Genomic DNA, 22,722 nt, shown 5'->3' with positions numbered 1-22,722 from the left:
AAGGTGGCAAAAGTACATTAAACATATCAATAATCACATTAAATGTAAGTGGATTAAGTTCCCCTGTTAGAAGAGAGTTACTTTCAGACTTCGTTAAAAAACAAAATCCAGCTATGTACTATTTCTTTTTTCTTTTTCTTTTGTTTCTTTAGCTATGTACTATTTATTAAAAAACATCAATTAAGAGACAAAGACAAAGAGGTTGAAAACAAGAGACATATCAGACAAATACTAACAACAAGAGCAAGATGTTATGGCAATGTTAGACTAAAATTAAAGGCCAATTTTAAAAAGGGAAGAGGGGGAGATTTTATACTGATATAAGGTTATGTCATCAAAAACTATAATGATAGTAGCCAATATTTATTGAGCACTTATAACATGTCAGGTATTATGATAAGTGTTTTGCATACAGGCATTATATCATCCAATCCTCAGTGCAATCTCATTATTGCCCCCACTCAACAGTTTAGGAAACTTGAGGCACAGAGAAATTAGGTAGGTCACAGGTTGGCTAGTTAAGTATCAAAAACCAGTACTCTTAACCATTGGGCTATGCAACTGATACCATACCTTTGAAAAATATAAAGCAAAATCTGTTAGGAATACTATTCCTATACTTTCATCTAATATCTTAAAGTTCTTTTTTTAAGTTTGAGTCAGTCTTCCTGGAATTTATTGTTGTGAATGATGTGAAATGGGGATCTAAGAACTTAATCCTTTAGCCAATTGTCCCAACTGCCTCCTTCCCCCATTGATTTGAATACTACCCCCTAACCCATACTAATAGTCCATATATGCCTGAGTCTGCTTCTGAGCTATTGTTTCTTTGATCTATTTGTGTATTTCCTGTGACAGTAACACACACAAAGAGCTTTACTCTCTAGCCATAACTCATTATTCAGTGTTCCCAGAACATGTATTTCCCCCTTGCCTCTGTGTTTTTGCTCACACTATACCCCCAAGTTGCAACATTTCTCACCCACTGCACTAACCATTCTCCATGACTTGATATTCATCCTTTAAGAGCTACTTTCAACCAACTATGCCAAATTTCTTTATTTCTCTTCCACAGCTCCTTATCAGTTAAAAACATTCTGCTAATACATCACATATGACAATGTGTTAAGTTAGTTTTATTGGAATGGATCAATCTGATCTCTCTCTCCACATCTTCCCTCCAATCCTCCACTTGTAGCACCCTTGCAGGAAAGGGCTTTGTAACCTTAGCATGTAGCAATCAACTGATGCTCTGTAGGTTACTTATTGAGAGAAATAATACACGCGGTGCTTGAAATATAAACGATATCAGGGAACTGGTCACAGTGGTTGTTTCTGGGGAGGAAAACTTAGGGATGGAGGGAGATCCCCCATTTGAACTTTTCCTGTATGTATGTATTATCTGTATGACATAACAAATACATAATTTTAAAAAGAACAGATCTACCTAATGCCTTGAATAGATTTTCACATCTTATTTTTAGTGAGAAAGGCAAATTGTAGAAGAAGTAGAATATATAATCTTATTTTTTGAAGAAATCAGAAATTCTGAACAAAAAAATCTCACTTATGGGTATGTTTTTGCTGGGCATTGGGTTTAGGCAAAGCAGAAGGCCGGGCGGGGCAGGGTGGTGGGGAAGGAAGGGAGAGAGGAAAGTAGAACGTCGAGCGTGCCAACGAGCCAGCGAGGCCCCGCCTCTATCCCGCCCACCAAGCCCTGGCCCTGCCCCAATCCCCGCCCATCGGGCTTCAGCTCTGTCCTTAGCCCCGACCAGTCGGCATACACCCCGCTCCAACCCCACTCTTTAGGTTCGGTCAGACCTCACCTCATAGCTTAACCTCGCCTGCAGCTCTGGGGAAGGAAACTAGAATTTTTCCTCCAAGGTTGGATGAAGGAGTCAACCTTTCCGCCACTGCCCGGTGGTCCTCTGGCCCTGAGGGCCGGTGCCCGGACCACTTCCGCTCCCAGCGGCCCTGACACCGGAAGCAGAAGTGCGCAGCGGCGGCGGATGGTGGCGGCTGTACGGGGCCGCACGGCGCGCTGCGGTGGGAGTGTCTCCGGCCGTTCTGCAGGTGCGGCCAGGCCCCTCGGGAGGGCGGGGTGGGGGGGGCTCGGCGGGCGCGAGGAGGGGCCGGAGGGTCTAGGACGGCTGCCCGGGCCAAGGTGCTTCCTCCCCGCGGTAACCCCGGGGCCGGGATGGGGCCCGCACAGCTCGGCTCTGCAGCCGGGCTCCCCCTGTTCGGTCTGTCGCTCTCAGGTACCCCTTGTTCGGGCCAACAGGACTGTCATCCGTCTATTGAAGGGGAAGTCACGAAGTACAGACCAGGTCCCGCAGCTAAGAAGTGGTGACACCAGCCGGCCCCAGCACTCACCCGTCTTCCCCGATTTGTTGGCCTACCGTATCTCCCATATGCAGGATAACTGTTTATTAATAAATCACGTTTTATTTCATATTACGTTTCAGGTTATCTAGCTCTGCAAATGGAAATTTAGGTCTGAGTCTACATGTGCAAACTGGTTTGAGTGACTTGGCATGTGAATTTAAAAAATGGAATGTACCCTCTATCAAGGGATGAATTAGTTGGTGACTGACAATTTGCACTTGCTTACCTTAGGCCCTGTTAACTTAGCTTTCTTTTCCTTTTCCTTTCCTTTCCCCTCCCTCCCTCCCTCCCTCCCTTCTAACTTTGACTTTGTATCAGTTTTCTTAACTGTAAGGGGAGCATGTCCTAATAAAAGCTATTTCTCACTTATGTCACAAGTCTTATTAACATCAAAGAAAAGTAAGACTATTCAGTTATTTTCAAGTTGGCTCCAGCCTGTAAATCACCATAAAGCTTCAAAAAATGGGACTCCGGGAAAAAGAACATAAACTTTGTTAGTACCGGGAATTGAAATTGAGTTGGCAGTAAATGGGATGTCTTTTTTAAATCATAGGGTTAAGACTCACTTCTAATGAGAAATGGGGAAAAAATTAATTCTGGAGGAAAATTAAGCATCAGATTTCAATTTGATGAGTGTGGTGTTTGTTTTTAGAGAGGATTCATGTCCCACCTTGCCTTTTTAGAAAGAGTTAACGTTTCTTAAAGACAGCTGAAATCTAGTGTTGTGATTTTTGTTATATGAACAGGCATTTTAAGTCATTTTTATTTTTGACTTGTGGTGTTGTCTTTGTGTGTGTGTGTGTGTGTGTGTGAGTGTGTGAGTGTGCATGTGGGCACATGCCTTCTTAGTCTAACTATATTGAGTTATTCTTGAGGAGTGTTGATTGTTTGGCATATTTTCATTGGGGGTGCCCTAAATGAGCCGGGCCCTGTACAGGGGAAACAATGTGACTGAAATAGATCTAATGCTTGCCCCTGTGGAGGTTTTATTCTAGCTGGGAAGACAGATTTTAAATTAATAATGACAAGGGTGATGTAGAAACACAGAACAGGGGAACTTGAGGAGGATATCAGCAAAAATATCTTGAACAGGACAAGTGTTTGAACTTAAAAGATGAGTTTTATGTAGCTAGACAGGGGTCAGGCTGTGGAGTCAGAGTGGGGAGGAGATTTGAAAGAACGGGGGAGGCGTAATCCCTGAGGCAGTACAAAGCCTGGTGTATTCCAGGAGCTGAGAAAAGATAGCGTAAAGCTAAAACACAGAAGACAAAGTACCGAATGGAAAAGCCAGGAGGAGAGGAGGGCAGGGCCGTGAAGGCCATGGTAAACTTTGGACCTTGTTCTAAGGCCAATGGGAAGCCACTGAATCAGAGTTTTAAGTAGGGAGTAATATGATTTTGTTTGTGATTGAAACAAACCACCAACTCCTGGGTTGAGCATGGTGTTTAGGATGGACAAGAATGAATGCAAAGTCCACACATAGAGCGACTTGGGTTAGTTCAGGACTCAGACGCTTGTGGAGTTGGAAAAGTTGGGGCTTGGTGGTGATCGTGGAATCGAAAAAGTTGGAATGTTTGCGATGCATAAGAGGTAGAACTGAGAGAATTTGGTGCTCAATGTATTCTCTCTACCACATGATATAGAGTAGGGCTTGGCAAACTGACTTGTGGGCAAACCTGCCCCGGAGCTGGTTTCTATTAATAAGGTTTTATTGGGACACGTGTTTATGTGTTCCCTGTGGCTGTTTCTGTGCTATAACCACAGTTAAATAGTTGCCATACATGTGGCCCACAAATTTTAAGATATTTACTGTCTGGTCTTTTACAGAAAGTTTGCCAGCCCCTAGTACATAAAGTACTTAGTACTTATCAAGTGCTGTTCTGGTGGCAGGATTTGGAGTCCTGAAAAAAGTGGACACAGGTCTATACTTCGAGAGTTTACATCGTGGTTGGAGAGAGAGAGGCAAACTTACCTATACAAATACATATTAAAAAATCGCAACTTGATAAGGGCAGTGGAGGAAGTGTAGAGGATGCTAGAGGTGTTTTCAGGGAGGATAAGAGGAGAAATGATCCTTTTATTAGGTGACTGGAGCCAGTAGAAGTGGTCAGGGCCTGTGGTGTGAAAGGTGGCTCGGGGCACAATATGTTCCTTATTGAGATAATTTCCGGGTAAGCATCTTTCGCTTGGCCGCCCTGCTGGTGGTCCACAGAAATGGAATTACCTGGGCAAACCCCTGCTTGGTGTTCTGCTTCCACTCTCATTTCTTCTTTTACCTCTGTCTCTCTTATTGCAGGAAGGACACCTACGGAAACTTTAAACCCTGGCGCTGGTGTCATGGTGAGGGGGAAGGGGGTGGTTAGGATGGTTGAGGGGGGAATAATTATGTACTCTGGGCCCTGTCTCCTCTCTGCCTGCCTCCCAACTGAGGAAGAAAGAAGAGGGAAGTGTGGGGCATCTTTAGCACCGTCCCCAGGACCTGGCAACCTCTTTCAGTACATGACGTCTGGTGGAAACTGGTTTGGGTGGAGGGTTCCCAAAGCGACCCTGGGGTTCTGTGCCTAATTCCAGAGTCTGACTGCAGTGCGGGGCTCATTTAGAGCTGGCAGCAGCAGAGCTCCAGGGCCATCCCTGCCATCGCTCATGAGACCTACCAAAAACACATGGCTCTATACAGTAAAATTAAAATTAATTAAAATCCAACAAAATTAAAACCTCAGTTACTCAGTCACCCAAAGTACATTTCTCAAGTGCTTAGTAGCCACACGTGCCAGTGGCTGCCTTTTTGGAAAGTGCAGACATAGAACATTCCCATTGAGCTTTACCAGTCAGTGCTGTTGTAGAGAATTCTGAGATTAAAAGGCCATCAAGTTTCTCAGATGCAATGGAAGTCCTATTTTAACAAGCATAAAAAATGACTAAATGCTTATCTATGTCTTGGGCGGCATCCTAGGGACTTCATGAAAATTAAAGGATCAAACCCAAACTTTTGATGTCTTAAATAGGGAGTTTAGGAAAATCTCTGTAATGCTGAGAAGAACAGGCTCCGCCATCACTGGTTAGTGGAGTGACAGAGAGCCAAAGTTTATACTTTTGGATCTGTCCAAATGTTAAAAGAAAGTCAGTATTTTCTGCTGGGTGTGCCATATGAGCTCTGTCCCAGCAACTCCTCAATTCTGCCCTTGTAGCACAAAAACTGCCATAGAGATAAACAAACGGGTGTGGCTGTTTGCCAGTAAAACTTTATTCAGACAAACAGGAGGCAGGCCGGGTTTGCTAAGCCCTGCTTTGGAGAGAACACTCTCTGAATGTTCTTGCATTGGGTCTACCTTCCCCAGGGATAACCCCTCATCCTGCAGAATGGTGAGGGTGGTCCTTGCTGAGCCGGAATATGTGTACTGTCTTAGGAATCAGTCACCTTGGAGGATGTGGCAGTGGGGCTCATCCAGGAGTGGGCATTGCTGGATGACGCTCGGAGGAATCTCTGCAGATACGTGCTGCTGGACAACTGCAGGACCCTGGCCCCCCGGGGTAAGGCTGGTGCTACTCCGGTCCTTCCTGTATGCAAATGCTTTTTAAGTGCCTGCCACGTGACCACAGTGATATAGTGTGGGTTTCCAGTTCACGGGCTTCCGCAGGATAACAGCTCCATGCATTGCTTTTACTTAATTCTCTCCATAGTCACTCGTGTGGGTCTCACTGACCTTGACCTTGGGCTTTGGGACTTAGAGAACCTCACTTCCATGGGGCAGAGAGGGAGCGTTTGTAGTTTGGGCCCTTGTGAAAGAACCTCACTGAGTTCATTAAAAACTGGATGTGATCACTTAGGTACCCCATGTACTTGCTCGGGGTCAGGAGCTGAAGTCCAGGTGGAGGGCGGGCCGGCAGGGGAAGCATTTATTTTCCTCTGCAAGCCCTCCCTTCCCTCAGCACATATGTTTTTCTCCACCAGCAGGGACTCCATTCTGCAAAGCCTGTCTGGTCTCCCAGGTGGGGCCAAGAGAAGAGCTGATGACAGCAGAACGAGGCATTCTCTGTGCCACGGGTGTGGGTGAGTACCAGGGGGCGTAGCATATTGTGACCCATCCAGACCGGGGTTTGAGGGTGGGTGCTGCTGGGAAGTGTCAGTCTGAGGGCATTTTTAAGGTTCTTTATTCTGAGGGGAAATAAGGTTGTTTGGGGTGAGTTCCTTTAGCTCTTCTTTTCACTTTTTAACTCTCTTACTTTTTGTTGGTTTCAGAAAAAGATCTGTTCCAGTTTCTCTTTAAAAAAAAAAAAATTTGAGATGCATACTGTAAAATTCACCCTTTTAAAGTGTACAATTCAGAGGTTTTTAGTATATTCACAGAGTTGTGCAACCATCACCACTATCTATTTCCAGAACATTTCTATAACCTCCAAAAGAAACCCTGTACTTATTAGCAGTCCCCCCATCCCCCTTCCTGCAGCCCCCAGCAACCACTAACTCACTTTCTGTCTCTGTGGATTTGCCTGTTCTGGACATCTCATATAAATGGAATCATACGTCTGTATCTGTCTTCTTTCACTCAGCATCATATTTTTGAGGTTCTTCCATGTAGTAGCATGAAATGCTTCATTCTTTTTTAAGGCTGAGTGATATTCCATTGTGTGGATGCACCACATTCTGTTCATCCATTCATCAGATGATGGCCATCTGGCTTGTTTCCACTTTTTGGTGATTGGGAGTAGTACTACTCTGAACATTCATGTATAAGAATTTATGTGGAGCAAACATCATTCTCAATGGTGAAAAACTGAAAGCATTTCCTCTAAGATCAGGAACAAGACAAGGATGTCCACTGTCACCACTATTACTCAACATAGTTTTGGAAGTCCTAGCCACGGCAATCAGAGAAGAAAAAGAAATGAAAGGAATACAAATTGGAAAAGAAGAAGTAAAACTGTCACTGTTTGCAGATGACATGATACTATACATAAAGAATCCTAAAGATGCCACCTGAAAACTACTAGAGCTAATCAATGAATTTGGTAAAGTTGCAGGATATGAAATTAATGCACAGAAATCTCTTGCATTCCTATACACTAATGATGAAAAATCTGAAAGAGAAATTAAGGAAACACTCCCATTTACCATTGCAACAAAAAGAATAAAATACCTAGGAATAAACCTACCTAGGGAGACAAAAGACCTGTATGTAGAAAACTATAAGACACTGTTGAAAGAAATTAAAGATGATACCAACAGATGGAGAGCTATACCATGTTCTTGGATTGGAAGAATCAATGTTGTGAAAATGACTCTACTACTGAAAGCAATCTACAGAGTCAATGCAATCCCTATCAAATTACCAATGGCATTTTTTACAGAACTAGAACAAAAAAATCTTAAAATTTGTATGGAGACACAAAAGACCTCGAATAGCCAAAGCAGTCTTGAGGGAAAAAAATGGAGCTGGAGGAATCAGACTCCCTGACTTCAGACTATACTATGAAGCTATAGTAATCAAGACAATATGGTACTGGCACAAAACAGAAATACAGATCAATGGCACAAGATAGAAAGCCTAGAGATAAACCCACAAACCTATGGTCAACTAATCTGTGACAAAGGAGGCAAGGATATACAATGGAGAAAAGACAGTCTCTTCAATAAGTGGTGCTGGGAAAACTGGACAGGTACATGTAAAAGAATGAAATCAGCACGCTCCCTAACACCATACACAAAAATAAACTCAAAATGGATTCAAGACCTAAGTGTAAGACCGGACACTATAAAACTCTTAGAGGAAAACATAGGAAGAACACTCTTTGACATAAATCACAGCAAGATCGTTTTTGATCCACCTCCTAGAGTAATGGAAATAAAAACAAAAATAAACAAATGGGGGGACCTAATGAGACTTCAAAGCTTTTGCACAGCAAAGGAAACCATAAAGAAGATGAAAAGACAACCCTCAGAATGGGAGAAAATATTTGCAAACAAATCAACGGGCAAAGGATTAATCTCCAAACTATATAAACAGCTTATGCAACTCAATATTAAAGAAACAAAAAACCCAATCCAAAAACGGGCAGAAGACCTAAATAGACATTTCTCCAAAGAGGACATACAGATGGTCAAGAAGCACATGAAAAGCTGCGCAACATCACTAATCATTAGAGAAATGAAAATCAAAACTACAATGAGGTATCACCTCACACCAGTTAGAATGGGCATCATCAGAAAATCTATGAACAGCAGATTCTGGAGAGGGTGTGGAGAAAAGGGAGCCCTCTTGCACTGTTGGTGGAAATGTAAATTGATACAGCCACTGTGGAGAACAGAATGGAGGTTCCTTAAAAAACTAAAAATAGAATTACTATATGATCCAGCAATCCCACTACTGGTCATATACCCAGAGAAAACCATAATTTAAAAAGACACATGCACCCCAGTGTTCATTGAAGCACTATTTACAATAGCCAGGTCATGGTAGCAACCTAATTGCCCATTGACAGATGAATGGATAAAGAAGATGTGGTACATATATACAATGGAATATTACTCGGCCATAAAAAGGAACGAAGTTGAGTCATTTGTTGAGATGTGGATGGATCTAGAGACTGTCATACAGAGTGAAGTAAGTCAGAAAGATAAAAACAAATATCGTATATTAACGCATGTATGTGGAACCTCGAAAAATGGTCCAGATGAACCAGTTTGCAGGGCAGAAGTTGAGACACAGATGTAGAGAGCAGACGTATGGACACCAAGGTGGGAAAGCCACGGGGTGGTGGTGGTGGTGGTGTGCTGAATTGGGCAATTGGGATTGACATGTATACCCGGATGTGTGTAAAATTGGTGACTAATAAGAACCTGCTGTATAAAAAAATAAAATATAATTCAAAAATTAAAAGAAAAGATTTTGTGTGGATATGTTTTCATTTCTCTTGAGTATATACTTAGGTGTGGAATTGCTGGGTCATTTTTTAAACTTTTTGAAGAACTGCCAAACTGCTTTCTAGAATAGTCACACTATTTTGCCTTCCCACCAGCGGTGCATGAGGGTTCCAATTTCTCCATATCATACAAACAATTATCGTCCAATTCCTCTTTAAACCAAACATTTCTTTGTGTGTTCCTTGTCTAATTGCTTCTTACTTGTTTGCCTGATAACACTGTCTGATAATGTCACTTTCAATCTCCACGGATTCCTTTGCTGGGAAAAAAGTCTCATTTCCACCTCATTCCCATCACTGCCCAATTCCTACTCTTAGAGCCTCACTTTCTCACTGATACCTTCTTCCATTTCAGTACTGACCCAAGTTTAGGGTCAATATTGAAAAAAAACAAAACATGTTGTGTGTGTCAATATCATGCCACTACTACTTTCTGAAAGAAGGTAATTTTTTTTTTTCCAATTCATTTTAGACTGGGAATCTCAACTTCAACCCAAAGAGTCTACTCCTCTGCAGGATATTTTGGAGGAAAATTCATCCCATGATTTGCAAACGGTAAGATTCACGGGTGATGATTCTTTACTCCCTCTCATAGAAGAAGTTGAGGAATACGTGAGTTGGACACGCACACCAGGGCCAGGCAGATATTTGAGCCAGGGCTTTTCCTCAAGGACATGAAGTGTCTGGAGGGAGCATCCATGACCCATGAATTTGGGCAAATCCCACCTATCACTTAAGATTCTTTCTTCTTAGAAAGTTCCCCTGAGTACATATTTCCATCAGTGAGAGTCAGACATCGATTGTATCAGTGTGATTTACTCTTCAACAGTGATCAGAAACACGCTGTCTGTTAGAGATGCCCCATGTAAGTTCAGGATGGGAGAAAGCCTAGTGGTGGAACCTGCAACATCCTGGAAGAACTCGACCTGTCTGAACAAGGCACACCTTTGAAAATGCTGAAAAATGTGCCCCTGACAAGGAGCATCCCTGGGTGACCTTTTTGTCATCATCCACCGCTTGTCAGGAGCAAACTCCTCCTGGAGAGAAGCCACCTGCTGATTTAACCGTGGTGAGAAAGGCTCCTGGAGGAACTATAACTTGGATCTGAACAAGAGGACCTGCAGGAGAGGGCCACTCTGATTGTAAAGAATGTGGGAAAGTTGTCAGGGGTCCCACGCCCCTAGGGAGACAAGTTGAGACCCCACACTGGAAGGAAGCCCTTGTCAAAGAGTGGAAAATCATTCAGAACCAGCTTGCACAGTACGGTGCATGAGAAAATGCAGAGTCCTGCCATCCCCCCTTTGACCCTGAATTCCTGCCTTCCTAAACTACCAAGCCTCCAAGTTTGAGTTCCCATTCTTGGGGTTTTGAAGCTTAGGGTTAGGGCTAAGATTTGGATAGAGGGACATACAGAGCCCAGCTTCACTCCCAGCCTGGGCCTCTTTGTCCCACAGCCAGTGAGGTATCTAGCTTCCCTCAATATGTGCCTCTCCACCTCTGTCACACATGGTGTCTGCCTCAGAGTGTCAGAGACACTGGCACAGTACATGGGGTGCTGAGGCCGGGGTAGTAGAGACCCCTTTTCCATTCCTGTGCCCTGAGCATGCGGAGCCTCAACCCTGCACAGCCTCGTGAGGAGTGGGCTGCCAGGCAGCTGAAACTCTCGCCCCCGCATGGCTGGCATCAGACCCCAGGGCAGCCGAGCCCTCTCCTTAGTGCCCAGATCCTCCTTGTCCTTGGTTTACGCTCTTGTTTCAGAAGAGAACGTCCTCCACTAGCTGCTTGGGAAAGGGCGCTGGCTTTTGAGATCTTAAGATCGGCAAATGTCTTACTGGAGCTGCTGGATCCAAGGGGCCTCATCTGATGTTGTTGCAGTAACCCCATTATAGAGTGTTCTGTGTGCCATTATAGAGCTCTCGATTGATGCCTGTTGAATGAAGGAGTGAACAGATGGATGCTGGTATAGATGGCTCCAGGCCCCTACCAGCACCATGCCTCAATCAGCAGATGGAACGTGTGAGGGAGGAAGGGCCATGAGGGACGGGTGTCCTCTGTGGTTTCTGTGGGCTCTTTCCTCTCAGTTCGGGTTCCAGCACTTTCCACAGAACTTCACTGCCAGCTCAGTAGTGAGTACTGAGTGTGGGAGAGGAGGGGCTTCTGCTGCATCTGGAAACAGGCAGGCAGAGAATGTTCTGAGTGGGCATAAGTGGTCCACTTTCTTCTATATAGAGGAATCCCACTACAGTTCCTTCTGTGTAGAGGAATCAAGCACTTCATCCCTGAATATGCCCCGAAGTGGTCCAGCATATGTGAGGCCGGGAGTCAAATCCAGGCCTGTCTCTAGAGACCGCCGCCTTAGCCACCAGGGTCTTCCGCTTGAGGATCGCACATCCTGATACTTGGTCCATGTGGCTGAACCTTTGGTTATCCCTTCTAGGCCATGTGGGTGTCACTGAGCCTTGTCGCAGCTCTGAGGTCACGTGTGAATAAGTGCTGGTGGCCAGGGACAGACCAAGACCCTGTAGCCCCAAAGAATGGGCATCTCCAGGCTCAGCCTTCCTACTGTCCCAGGGCCACCCACGCCACCTCTCCTGCACAACACCCAGCTCCTCAAGGCTGTGGTTTCACCTCTTTTGTTTTCTGCTGGATCCACAGTGCCTGTACTAGCAGTGCTCAATAAGTACGTGTTGAGCAAATAGGTGGAACTCCTAAAAACCTTCAAGAAGAGTGATCTGTGTCAGAATTATTCTGATTAAAACATTTGTCTCAAAATGGTACCCCCAGGATTTCAGTTTACGGAGGTGACTGAGTGATGACATGGAGAGGCCAGTGACAGTGACTTACATTTCTTGAGAGGAGGGGGCTGGCCACGCCACACAGGGCCACACGAGGAAGCACCAGCACCAGTCAGGAGGCTGACAGGAGTGAGGGGAGACTCTAGGCCAGAGCCTTTACTGGTTTTCTGTAGGCAAGGCAGGGCAGGGCAGGGTAAACAGCTTAGGATTGGTGAGTTTGAGTAATAATTCTGGGGGATCTTGAGGCACAGGGGCTGTCCCCAGTTGTCTGGTACTGGCCTTGGTGATTTAGGGCAGGGGGAATGTTGGCTTGGTGTGTGAGAACTAGATAAAGGAGGTGGTTCGGAGTACGAGCTGTGGATCATAGGGGAGATGTAAACAACTGTGGCCATTAGTTTGGCCCTGTGATTGATGGATGCCAGGTAGACAAATATGGAATCTAAGAAAACATAGAATGAAGTTCATATTCAGAGCCAAGGGCTCCCAGCCTTTCTATAGAAACCTTTCTAGTAAAATATCTTGTAGCGCCTCCAAGGGCTTGTGGCCTAACCTCCAGACAGGGCCTCTCCAGAGCCAGAAAGGGGTCAGGTCTGTCTCCAAGTCTCTGGCATGATCAGTCCTCGTTGGTGGCAGGGGCCCACAGTGCAACAGGGGGAGTCATGAGGTCTGAAACTACCAGGCCCATGTTCCCCAAATTCTGATGGCACTAGCCCCAAACTTAGGGTCCCTGAGGGTGAGAACAGCCTCCATACCTCCTCTGTCCTCAGCACCCTCCATGGCTTTTCCCAGGGGCTGGGGCTGGACCTGAGGATGCAGATCAAGCCCATGATGGGAGAGAGGGGGACACCTCTGACTCCAGGGGACCGGTCAGCTCTCCAGGAGTCACCTTGGTCTTCTGAGGACATGGTAAGCCTGGGAAGTGGTTTGCTGGGAGGGCCCCAGCCCCAGCCAGGAAAGCCTAGGGTTCAGGAGTTTTGTTAGGTGGGGAGGCAGGAGGGAGGGATGAATCTAGGGCCAACTGCCAACTGTTGGGGGAATAGGGAACATGCTGGAGGCCCAGGCTTACCTCCTGGTAGGAACTGCTGGACATGCCGTGGCGTTTCTGCGTTGAATGTAAATATCCCTAGTGTGATGTCAGGCCCAGAGCAGTCCTAGGGGAGGGGCTACCAACTAGGGTTTAGGCCCTGCCTCTCTGGGTCCAGCCTTTCTTCGTCCAGTCCTTCCACCCTCATTCCCACCCTGTCCATGGCCAGGAAACCTACAGGAATGAGTGTGGTCCAAGGGCTGTGTGAAGAGTGTCCAGGCTGGTAACCAAGCTCTTGGCTCAGGGCCTTGTGTTTTGGTACTGAGGTGGACAGAGTTACAGAGAAGGACACTTTAAGGGTGTGCTATGAGCCCCGCGCTGAGGAGGAGGGGCCTCCTCTCACCTGTCCCTGCCCATCACCTGCTGTGAGGGACCTGCCACACTTCCCATCCACCACCAAGTCCTACAAACTTTTCCTCCAAAATATAAACCTACCTCTGACTGCTCCTTCTGTTCCTGGTGCCACCACCCTGCCCAGAGCCACCGTTATTTCTCCTGGACCCCCGGGAACTGCTCCTGACAGGCTCCTGCTGCCACTGGGCATCACCCTGGACACCGAGGCCAGAGGCATCCCTTAGAAATGCAAGTCAGTTCAAATACCCTTCCCAAGGGAGTGGCTGGCGGTAGAGAGTTCAGGTCCTTTCTCCCACAGCAGGGCTTCCCCTCCGGAATAGTTTACTAATGTCCCCTCATTTGCAGGGGTCCACCTCTGCATCCTCCCTCTACCCCTCAATCTGCTGGCCATCCACTGCCCCTCTTTGCTCCAGCATTTCCCCCACTACCGGAGGCTGTTCAGAGGAGGCCTCCCTTACCCAGGCCCCCTCTCTCCATCCCATCTTGGAGTTGAAATTCCACGACAGTGGTTAACTTTATACTGAAGAATTGTAAACCTGGACAAGGGAACAGGGCCTGTCCCTGTATGTTCAGTGTGTTCCCCAAAGCAGGGCCAGTCATGCCAGTTCAGTCTGGGTGAGCAGGTGTGAGTGGATCCCACCGACTGTGTGACTAATATGTTCCTGTCACTCTGTCCAGGGGCTGAAGGTGGCTGTGCAGATTCAGAGGGTGGCCACGCCGGAGCCTGCGCTGCGCCTCCTCAACCTGTTGGGGGCTGGGGGTTCTGGTGAGTGAGAGCTGGGTGGAATTGACAGCCAGAGGGCCCCGCTGTGCTGTGTTGTGTCTGGGAACTTGCATCCGCCGCCTTTTCCTCTGACTGCAGTCGTTGCCATAGGGAGAGAATATATGAAGCAATCGCTCATTATTTACATATGCAAGTGGAAAGGCACTTTCTAGGCATTGTGGGCTGGGATTCTTTTTTTGTTTTTTTTTTGTTTTCAGATCTTTCTGTTATGGAAGAGCAGTCCCCACTCAACTATGGCAAAGGCCAGACCTCTTTTGGGGCACGGTTAAATTCTCCACTGCGCAAGCATGTCGATGCTGAAGGTCACAGTTGAATTTACTATAAGTGGCACATGTTTGAACTGAGCTTTTAAGAAATGAGGCTAAAAGCCACATCTCCTGAGAAGTGGGGGAAAAAATTAATTCTGGAGGACAAATAACATTGTAGCTTGAACTGCAAGGTGTTTGTTTCCTTCCATCTTGCCATATTGTAAGAATAATAAATTTTGTTTATTAATCATATCATCCAGTCTTGCATTTGGAATCTGTATTATGCTACTGACAGGAAGTAATTCTTAGATTTGGGTTATATGTTGTTGTTCTATATATTTTTGGTACACCTTCTGGGCCAGGCTCTGCCATAATGTACTCGTTTTATTTATTTATTTATTTTTAAAAATTTTATTAGAGTATAGTTGATTTACAATGTTGTGTTACTTTCTGCTGTACAGAAAAGTGAATCAGTTACATATATCCATATATCCACTCTTTTTTAGATTCTTTTCTCTTATAGGTCATTACAGAGTATTGAATAGAGTTCCCTGTGCTATACAGTAGGTCCTTATTAGTTATTTGTTTTATATATAGTAGTGTGTATATGTCAATCCCAGTCTCCCAATTTATCCCTCCCCCCCTTTCCCTCCTGGTAACCATAAGATTGTTTTCTACATCTGTGACTCTATTTCTGTTTTGTCAATAACTTCATTTGTACCATTTTTTTAGATTCCACATATAAGTGTTATCATATGATGTTTGTCCTTCTCTGTCTGACTTACTTCACTCAGTATGACAACCTCTAGGTCCATCCATGTTGCTGCAAATGGCATTATTTCATTCTTTTTTATGGCCGAGTAATATTCCATTGTATATATATACCACATCTTCTTTATCCATTCCTCTGTCGATGGATATTTAGGCTGGTTCCATGTCCTGGCTATTGTAAATAATGCTGCAGTGAACATTGGGGTGCATGTATCTTTTCAAATTATAGTTTTCTTTGGGTATATGCCCAGGAGCAGGATTGCAGGATCATATGGTAGCTCTATTTTTAGCTTTTTAAGGAACCTCCATACTGTTCTCCATAGTGGCTGTACCAATTTACATTCCCACCAGCAGTGTAGGAGGGTTCCCTTTTCTCCACACCCTTTCCAGCGTTTATCGTTTGTAGACTTTTTAATGATGGCCATTCTGACCTGTGTGAAGTGATACCTCATTGTAGTTTTGATTTGCATTTCTCTAATGATTAGTGATGTTGAGCATCTTTTCATGTGCTTTTTGGCCATCTGTGCCATAAAGTACTGCTGAAGTGCTTGGTGTGCTCTGTGCTTTTGAAGTACTCTGGAAGGTACTCTTGAAGTACTCACTGCTGTCATCCTGCAGGGAGATGGGCACTGGGAAACAGTTGCAGACCAAACCCTGAGGCCCTCCCCCATGGAGTTCACAGTCTGGCTTGGTGGTCAGATTTTTAAATGGAGACTGGAATGCAATAGAAGCATATAACAGGAGGGCTTTATCTTAGGGGGCAGAGAGGAGCTCTGGGAAATTTAAGTTTAGACCAAGTTTCTCAACTGCAGCACTCCTGATACAGGGGCTGGATCTCTGTGGTGGGGGCCGTCCTGCATGTTGTAGGATGTTTAGCAGCATCCCTGGCCACCACTCACTAGCTGGCAGTACCACCTCCCCCTGTATTAGTTTGCTAGGGCTCCCATAACAAAGTACCACAGGCTGGGTGGCTTAAACAACAGAACTTTGTTTTCTCACAGTTTTGGAGGACAGAGGTCCAAGATCAAGATGCTGGCAGGGATGATTTCTCCTGAGGGCCGTGATCTGTTCTTTGGCTTGTTGATGTCCGTCTTCTTCCTGCATTTTCCCTCTGTATGTGTCCGTGTCCAAATTTCCACCAATTACATTGGATTAGGACCCACCCTACTGACCTCATTTTAATTTAATGACCTCTGAAAAGACCCTATGTCCAAATACAGTTATATTCTGAGATTCTAGGGGTTAGAACTTCAACATATGAATCTTTGGAGGGACACAATTCAGCCCATAACACCCTAGTCATGACGATCAAAGACGTCTTCAGGTGCTATGTATTGTCCCCCTCTGATGCATATGTTGATGCTGTAACCTCCCATGTGGCTGTATTGGAGACAGGGCCTTTAAGGAGGTTGTTAGGGTTAAATGAGGTCTTAAGGGTGGAGCCCTGATCCCATAGAACTGGTGTCCTTATAAGAACAGGAAGAGAAAAAGCAGAGTTCTCCACTATGTGAGGACACGATGAGAAGGCAGATGTCTGCTAGCCAGGAAGAGCATTCTCACCAGAGCCGGACCATGCTGGCACCCTGAACTCAGACTTCCAGCCTCCAGAACTGTGAGAAAATAAATTTCTGTTGTTTAAGCCACCCAGTCTGTGGTATTTTGTTACAGCCGCCCGAGCTAAGATACTAGACACTGCCACCTGACCTCTGGGGACAGGGGTGGCTTAAGACCATAATAATTACTGTATCGTTTAGATGTTGGTCTGTTTGGAGGTTTGGGGAGAGGAGTTCAGGCCTAGGAATGGTGTCTGTAAAATCCACTGGGCACTGGGGAAGAAGAGCCTGGTCTTTCAGCACCTCGGAGGAGGATGGGCCTCGGGAGGATATGAGTGGTGGGTGGAGGCAGTTAGGAAAGGGATGGTGGTGGCCTAGACTTGGGGGTGAGTGTGGAGTAGGTGTGTCAGGGGTCCCTAAGACCACTCCCCCGTTTGACGATTTGCTAGGAGGACTCAGGACTTAGCTTACAGTTGTACTCATGGCTATGATTTATTCCATTGAAGGGGTGCAAAGCAAAATCAGCAAAGGGAAAAGCCTCATGGGGTGAAGTCTGGAGGAATTCAGGCACAAGTTTCTGGAGTCCTCTCCCAAGGGAGTCGCATGGGACACGCTTAATTCCTCCAGCAACAAGCTGTGACAACACATGTGCAGTATTATCTACAGGGAAGTTCATTAGAGACTCAGAGCCCAGGGTTTTCCCTGGGGGCTGGTCATGTAGGCACCCTCTTCCCAGCACATACCTAAATTCCAGACTTCCAGAAGGAAAACAGGCATTCAGCATAAACCGCACTGTTTGTACAAACAGTTTAAGCAGAGAGTGAACCCCTCTTATCAGTTAGGGTGGTGGGAACCCTCTCGAAATCCAAGTTCCCAGAGGCCAGCTAAAGGTCAACCTTGCTGGCAGGCCTTGCTGAGGAGAGCAGTCAGGCCTGCTGTGTTAACTCTTGTCTGCACAGCAGGTAAGCTAGGATCCATGTAAGATGTACACAGGAGGTCGATTTGAGATGGTTTGGTGAGTCATGTGTGCATTCGTTTACCAGACATTCCAGGGCATTTTTTTTTTTTTTACATCTTTATTGGAGTATAATTGCTTTACAGTGGTGTGTTAGTTTCTGCTTTATAACAAAGTGAATCAGTTATACATATACATATGTTCCCATATCTCTTCCCTCTTGCGTCTCCCTCCCTCCCACCCCTCTAGGTGGTCACAAAGCACCAATCTGATCTCCCTGTGCTATGCGGCTGCTTCCCACTAGCTATCTGTTTTATGTTTGGTAGTGTATATATGTCCATGACACTCTCTCGCTTTGTCACAGCTTACCCTTCCCCCTCCCCAGGGCATTTTTATATGCCAAGCACGGTTGGGGGGTGAGGGTGTAGCGAAAGGAAAAGGACCCCAGGCTTGTTCTTCTGAAGCTGCCAGTCCATTGGGGGAGACGGAAGATAATCACCTAAGGAAGCAAAAAAAAAAAAAAAAAGTAGCTGGTTATAGATAGGTAAGGGCTGTGAAGAAAGGAGAGGGTCTTTTTAGAGAAAAGAAGGGTATTGGGGAGGAGAGACTCTCTGAAGGAGTGACATTTAAGTGGGTCCAAATGAGAAGGCATGATATAGGCGTTCCCCATAGCAGGGACAGGGTGGGAGGAAGGGGAATGGGGTGGGTGGAGGTGGGTGTAGAAATGTCATCACTGATTTTTTTTTTTTTTTTTTGACTGATTGTTGGGGTCAGAGCAGGTGGGATTTTGCTCATCTGAGATCAGGGACATTGGAAGAAGGACAGGCTTTGAGAAGAAGAGGTGATAAGTGCATTTTTTTTTTTTTTTTTGGATGGAGTGGATGAAACAACAAATTTCTGTCTCACAGTTCTGAGGTCAGAAGTCTGAAATCAAGGTGTTGGCAAGGCCATACTTCCTGTGAAACCTGCAGGGAAATAATCTTTCTTGCCTCTTCCTAGCTTCTGGCGGTTGCTGTAAGCCTCGGTATTCCTTGGCTTGTGGATGCATCGCTCCCATCTCTGCCTGCCTTGCCACGTGGCTTTCTCCCCTCATTCGGTATCTCTTCTCTTATAAGGACACCATTTGTATCGGATTAAGGGCCCTCTACTCCACCATAACTTTATCTTAACATCTGCAAAAACCCTATTTCCAAGTAAGGTCATATTCTGAGGTACTGGGGGTTAGGACTTGTTATTTTTTGGGGGGACACAGTTCAACTCATAACAGTCTTCTCTCTGGGCCCCCCAAATTCATATCCTCTTTACATGCAAAATACAGTCACATGATCCCAACATCCCCAAAGTTTTTACCCATTCCAGCATCAACTCTGTCTAAAGTCTCATCCAGATATTGACTCAAAATGTCCCAAATCTTGTCATATAAATAATCTAAATCAGGTATGGTGAGACTGGGGGTGTGATCCATCCTGGGGGCATAATTCCTCTCCATCTGTAAATTGGTAGAACCAGAAAACAGGTTCTCTGCTTCCAAAATGCAATGGTGGGGCAGGCATAGACATTCCCGTTCCCAAACGGAGAGGAAACAAGGGTCCCGGGTCTCTCGTAAGTTTGAAACCCAGCAGGGCAAGTTCAAAGCCTGAGAATGATCCTCTGTGGCTTGAATCTCTGTCCTCCGCCTGCTGGGGCAACAGCCCCCTGCTCTAGCTCATTTTGGATGTTTCATTCGTATTCCCCCAGGTAGATGAGTGGAGATGTCGGAGCCAATGGTTGGGTATATGGGTCTGGAGTGCAGATGTGAGAGTCAGCCTGGAGATTTGGGCCTTGTCAGGTAGTTGGGAATTGACGCCCAGAGCCGGGGACGGTGCCTTCCGAGGCGGAGACTACAAGGTGAGAAGAGGAAGGTGTGCACCTTGGGGACACCAGCAAGTGATGGAGAAGGAGCCTATACAGGAAACCGGGAGGGAGGCTGCAGGGTGGGGGTGGGCACTGAAGCCCAGGGGGGTGGGTTTTAAGATGGAGGGATTGGATGACTGAACATGTCAAGTAGATCCCCACTCTGGATGGAGGTCACAGGTGATCCTAGTGAGGTGCTGGTCCTTGGAATGGTGATGTTGGGAAGTGAGTAGGAGGTGAGAAAATGGATACAGAGATTGCCCACGATGGGGAACAGAGAGATAGAACAGTAGCTAGAGGGAAGTGTGGAGTATTACAGCTTGAATTGTGACCACCCCCAAAAAAGCTATATTGAAGGCCTAACCCTCAGTACCTGTGAATGTGACCTTATTTGGAAATAGGGTCTTTGTAAATGCCATCAAGTTAAGATGAGGTCATGATGGTGGGCCCTAATCTAGTATGAATGGTGCCCTCATAAGAAGGGGAAAATGCCATGTGAAGACAGGGACACACAGGGGGGAGGACAGCCATGTGATGACAGAGGCAGAGATTGGAGGGACACGCAGTTACAAGCCCAGGATTGACCTTCACCACCAGAAGCCAAGAAGAGGCAAGGAAGGACTCTACCCAGAGTTTCAGAGAGAGTGTGACCCTGCCCACACCTTGATATTGGGCTTCTGGCCTCCAGAACTCTGAGAGAATACATTTCTGTTGCTTTAAGCCAGCCAATTGTGGTATTTTTTTACAGCAGCCCTGGGAAACTAATGACATGGGGTCAGGGATTGGATGTGATTCAGGTTTAATTACCAAGGGGAAAGGTCCCATTGAGAGGGGAGGTGAGGGTGCAGGGAGACAAGGGTTGGCTGGGGAATCCCTTGCTCCTCTGTAACAGGCCAGAGTGAGGAGGCCTGGTACGGGTGAGGACGTTGATTTGAAGGCAGGAAAGGAAGGATGCTTCCTTCTCAGGCACACTCACAGGGAGGTGGCGGTTTCTCTGTCCCCTACTTGTGGTAAGTCCTGGGGTGCTATTGGCCCTGCAGAGTTGGGGCAGAGGAAGGGGCCCAACAGCTAAGGCAGAACAGCTGACCCAGGGCTGAATCAAGGGGGAGAAAGGGGTGCCCCAGAAACTTCAGAGTCTGTTGGTGAATTGAGACTGTGGCTCCAGAGATTTGGAACAGAGGAAACGTGTGTGTGCGTGTATGCTTGTGTGCATGCGTGTGTGTCTGTGTGTATGTCTGTATATTTCTGTGTGTTTGTGTGTGTGCTTGTCAGTGTGGGTATGCGCATACTGTGTATGCGTGGTGTGTCTGTGTGTATGTAAACATTTGTGTGAATGTATGCATGTGTGTGTACTGATGTGTGTGAGTGTACATGTGTGCCCAAGCAGCTGGGAGTGTGTGCAAGCATATGTGCATGCATCTCTCTGTGTACATTACATGTGTGTGTCCCTGGGAGTGTGTGCATATGTGTGTGCACATGCGGTCATTCACAGGGTGGGCAGCCCTTGGCCCTGCAAGTGGGGTCACTGGGCCAGGCCCAGACCCTAACGGCTCCCCTCTTCTCCTGCAGCAGTGCCTGCTCAGGACCCCACCTGGCTCCGGGAGGAGAGCACAGAGGAAGAAGCCGTGGCTCCTGGGACACTGAACACTTGTCTGCAGGTAAGCAACAAATACTTGTTCTTCTTGCTTTGCCTCCTTGTCCCCTTCCCCTGTCTGGGAGTTTCTTGACCCCAGAGGACTGGTCTCCAGGCTTCCAGGCACTGGGCCTCTAGTGGTGGGTGGGCAGTGACCCCACTCCCTCATTCAGGCCTTGCCCTGGTTATCAAGGGCCATGTTCAGCTGAATGTCAGGAGGGAAAGCAGGGCGAGGACGTGAGCTGTCCTTGTCTTATAGTCATCATGGTCTCCCAAGAGCAAACAGTTGTCATTTACCAAACATTTTTCTCTTGCCTGTAACACGATCAGGTCTGCTGGACCCTGGGGCTAGAGGGGAAGGGCTTCCCAGCTAGTTGTTAATAACTAAGTCCTGTCATGAAGTTGAGGTCCTTTTCTGCCACCCCTTGGGATGCTGTCATTTAGGGAGGGAAGAGTAGATGGAGAAGAGTTCTAGTTCCGAGGCCTGAGCAGAGAGACCTCAGAACTGTGTCTGAACATCCTCTACATGGAAGTGTCCCTTTCCCAGGCCTGCAAGCCCCACACTGTCCTCTTGAGTATTGGTTGGGGTGGCCCCTGGCTGAGCAGGGACGGGTGTGCATTTTAGGAACCAGTCACCTTTGCGGACGTGGCCGTGCTGTTCACACCGGAAGAGTGGCTGTTTCTAGACTCTGCTCAGAGAAGCCTGTACAGAGACGTGATGCTGGAGAACTATAGGAACCTGGCCTCTGTGGGTAAGGCTGGCCTCGCTGCTTCATCCACACATTTGCGCAGCTACTGTGGTTTCCCGTAACTGTGCTGGTTTCGGAAATCGAGAGGTGAAGAGGCAGGAAGGTTCTGCCTTCATTGTGCTTATAGTCTAGTGCTTTCTTCTTGGAAATGAAGATCTGTCCATTGTTTCTGGTCTTCTCAAGTGTGTCCCTGAGCCAGGCACCGGGTTTTGGGGACTGGAGAGTCCCACTGTCCTTCGGGACCCAATGAGGGAGCTTGTACTTTGGTTCCTTAGTGAAAGAGCTCGGCCGTGCCATCAGGATATAGGTGCGCCCATTTTGCTATTCCTATCTCCAGTGACCCTAAAGACTTCAGAATATCGGCTCATACCTGGGTAGTTGCTCATACCCTGCATCTTTTCCCATGAGCAGGAGATCAACTCTGCAAAGCCAGTACATTTTCCCATTTGGAGCAAAGAGAAGAGCTGTGTGTCACTGAGAGAGGGATCTTCCCAGGAACCCACTTAGGTGAGCACCAGGCAGATTAGGGGTGCTTAGTGCCCTTGATGGGGAAGGCTGTTGGGTTGAGCTCCCTCAGTAAGTTCCACTTCTTTCCTC

The 22,722-nt window shown here is 46.6% G+C and overlaps 1 protein-coding gene across 1 annotated transcript in view; it reads left to right on the top strand.

Annotated features, from left to right (window-relative positions):
* Positions 1–1,889: 1,889 nt before the first annotated feature.
* The window catches only part of ZNF333 (zinc finger protein 333), a 23,229-nt gene continuing 2,396 nt past the window's right edge, over positions 1,890–22,722 (top strand). Inside the window, 10 exon segments of the mRNA XM_007469112.1 lie at positions 1,890–2,400; positions 4,682–4,725; positions 5,793–5,916; positions 6,341–6,436; positions 9,779–9,861; positions 12,891–13,007; positions 14,218–14,305; positions 21,313–21,401; positions 22,002–22,128; positions 22,537–22,632. Coding sequence (XP_007469174.1) covers positions 1,890–2,400; positions 4,682–4,725; positions 5,793–5,916; positions 6,341–6,436; positions 9,779–9,861; positions 12,891–13,007; positions 14,218–14,305; positions 21,313–21,401; positions 22,002–22,128; positions 22,537–22,632 — 1,375 coding nt within the window.

The sequence above is a fragment of the Lipotes vexillifer genome, unplaced genomic scaffold, assembly GCF_000442215.2.
Source record: "Lipotes vexillifer unplaced genomic scaffold, Lipotes_vexillifer_v1.1 scaffold1699, whole genome shotgun sequence".
NCBI classification, from domain to species: Eukaryota; Metazoa; Chordata; class Mammalia; order Artiodactyla; family Lipotidae; genus Lipotes; species Lipotes vexillifer.
Note: the sequence above shows the minus strand (reverse complement) of the source record. Positions and strands in the feature narration are given on the sequence as shown.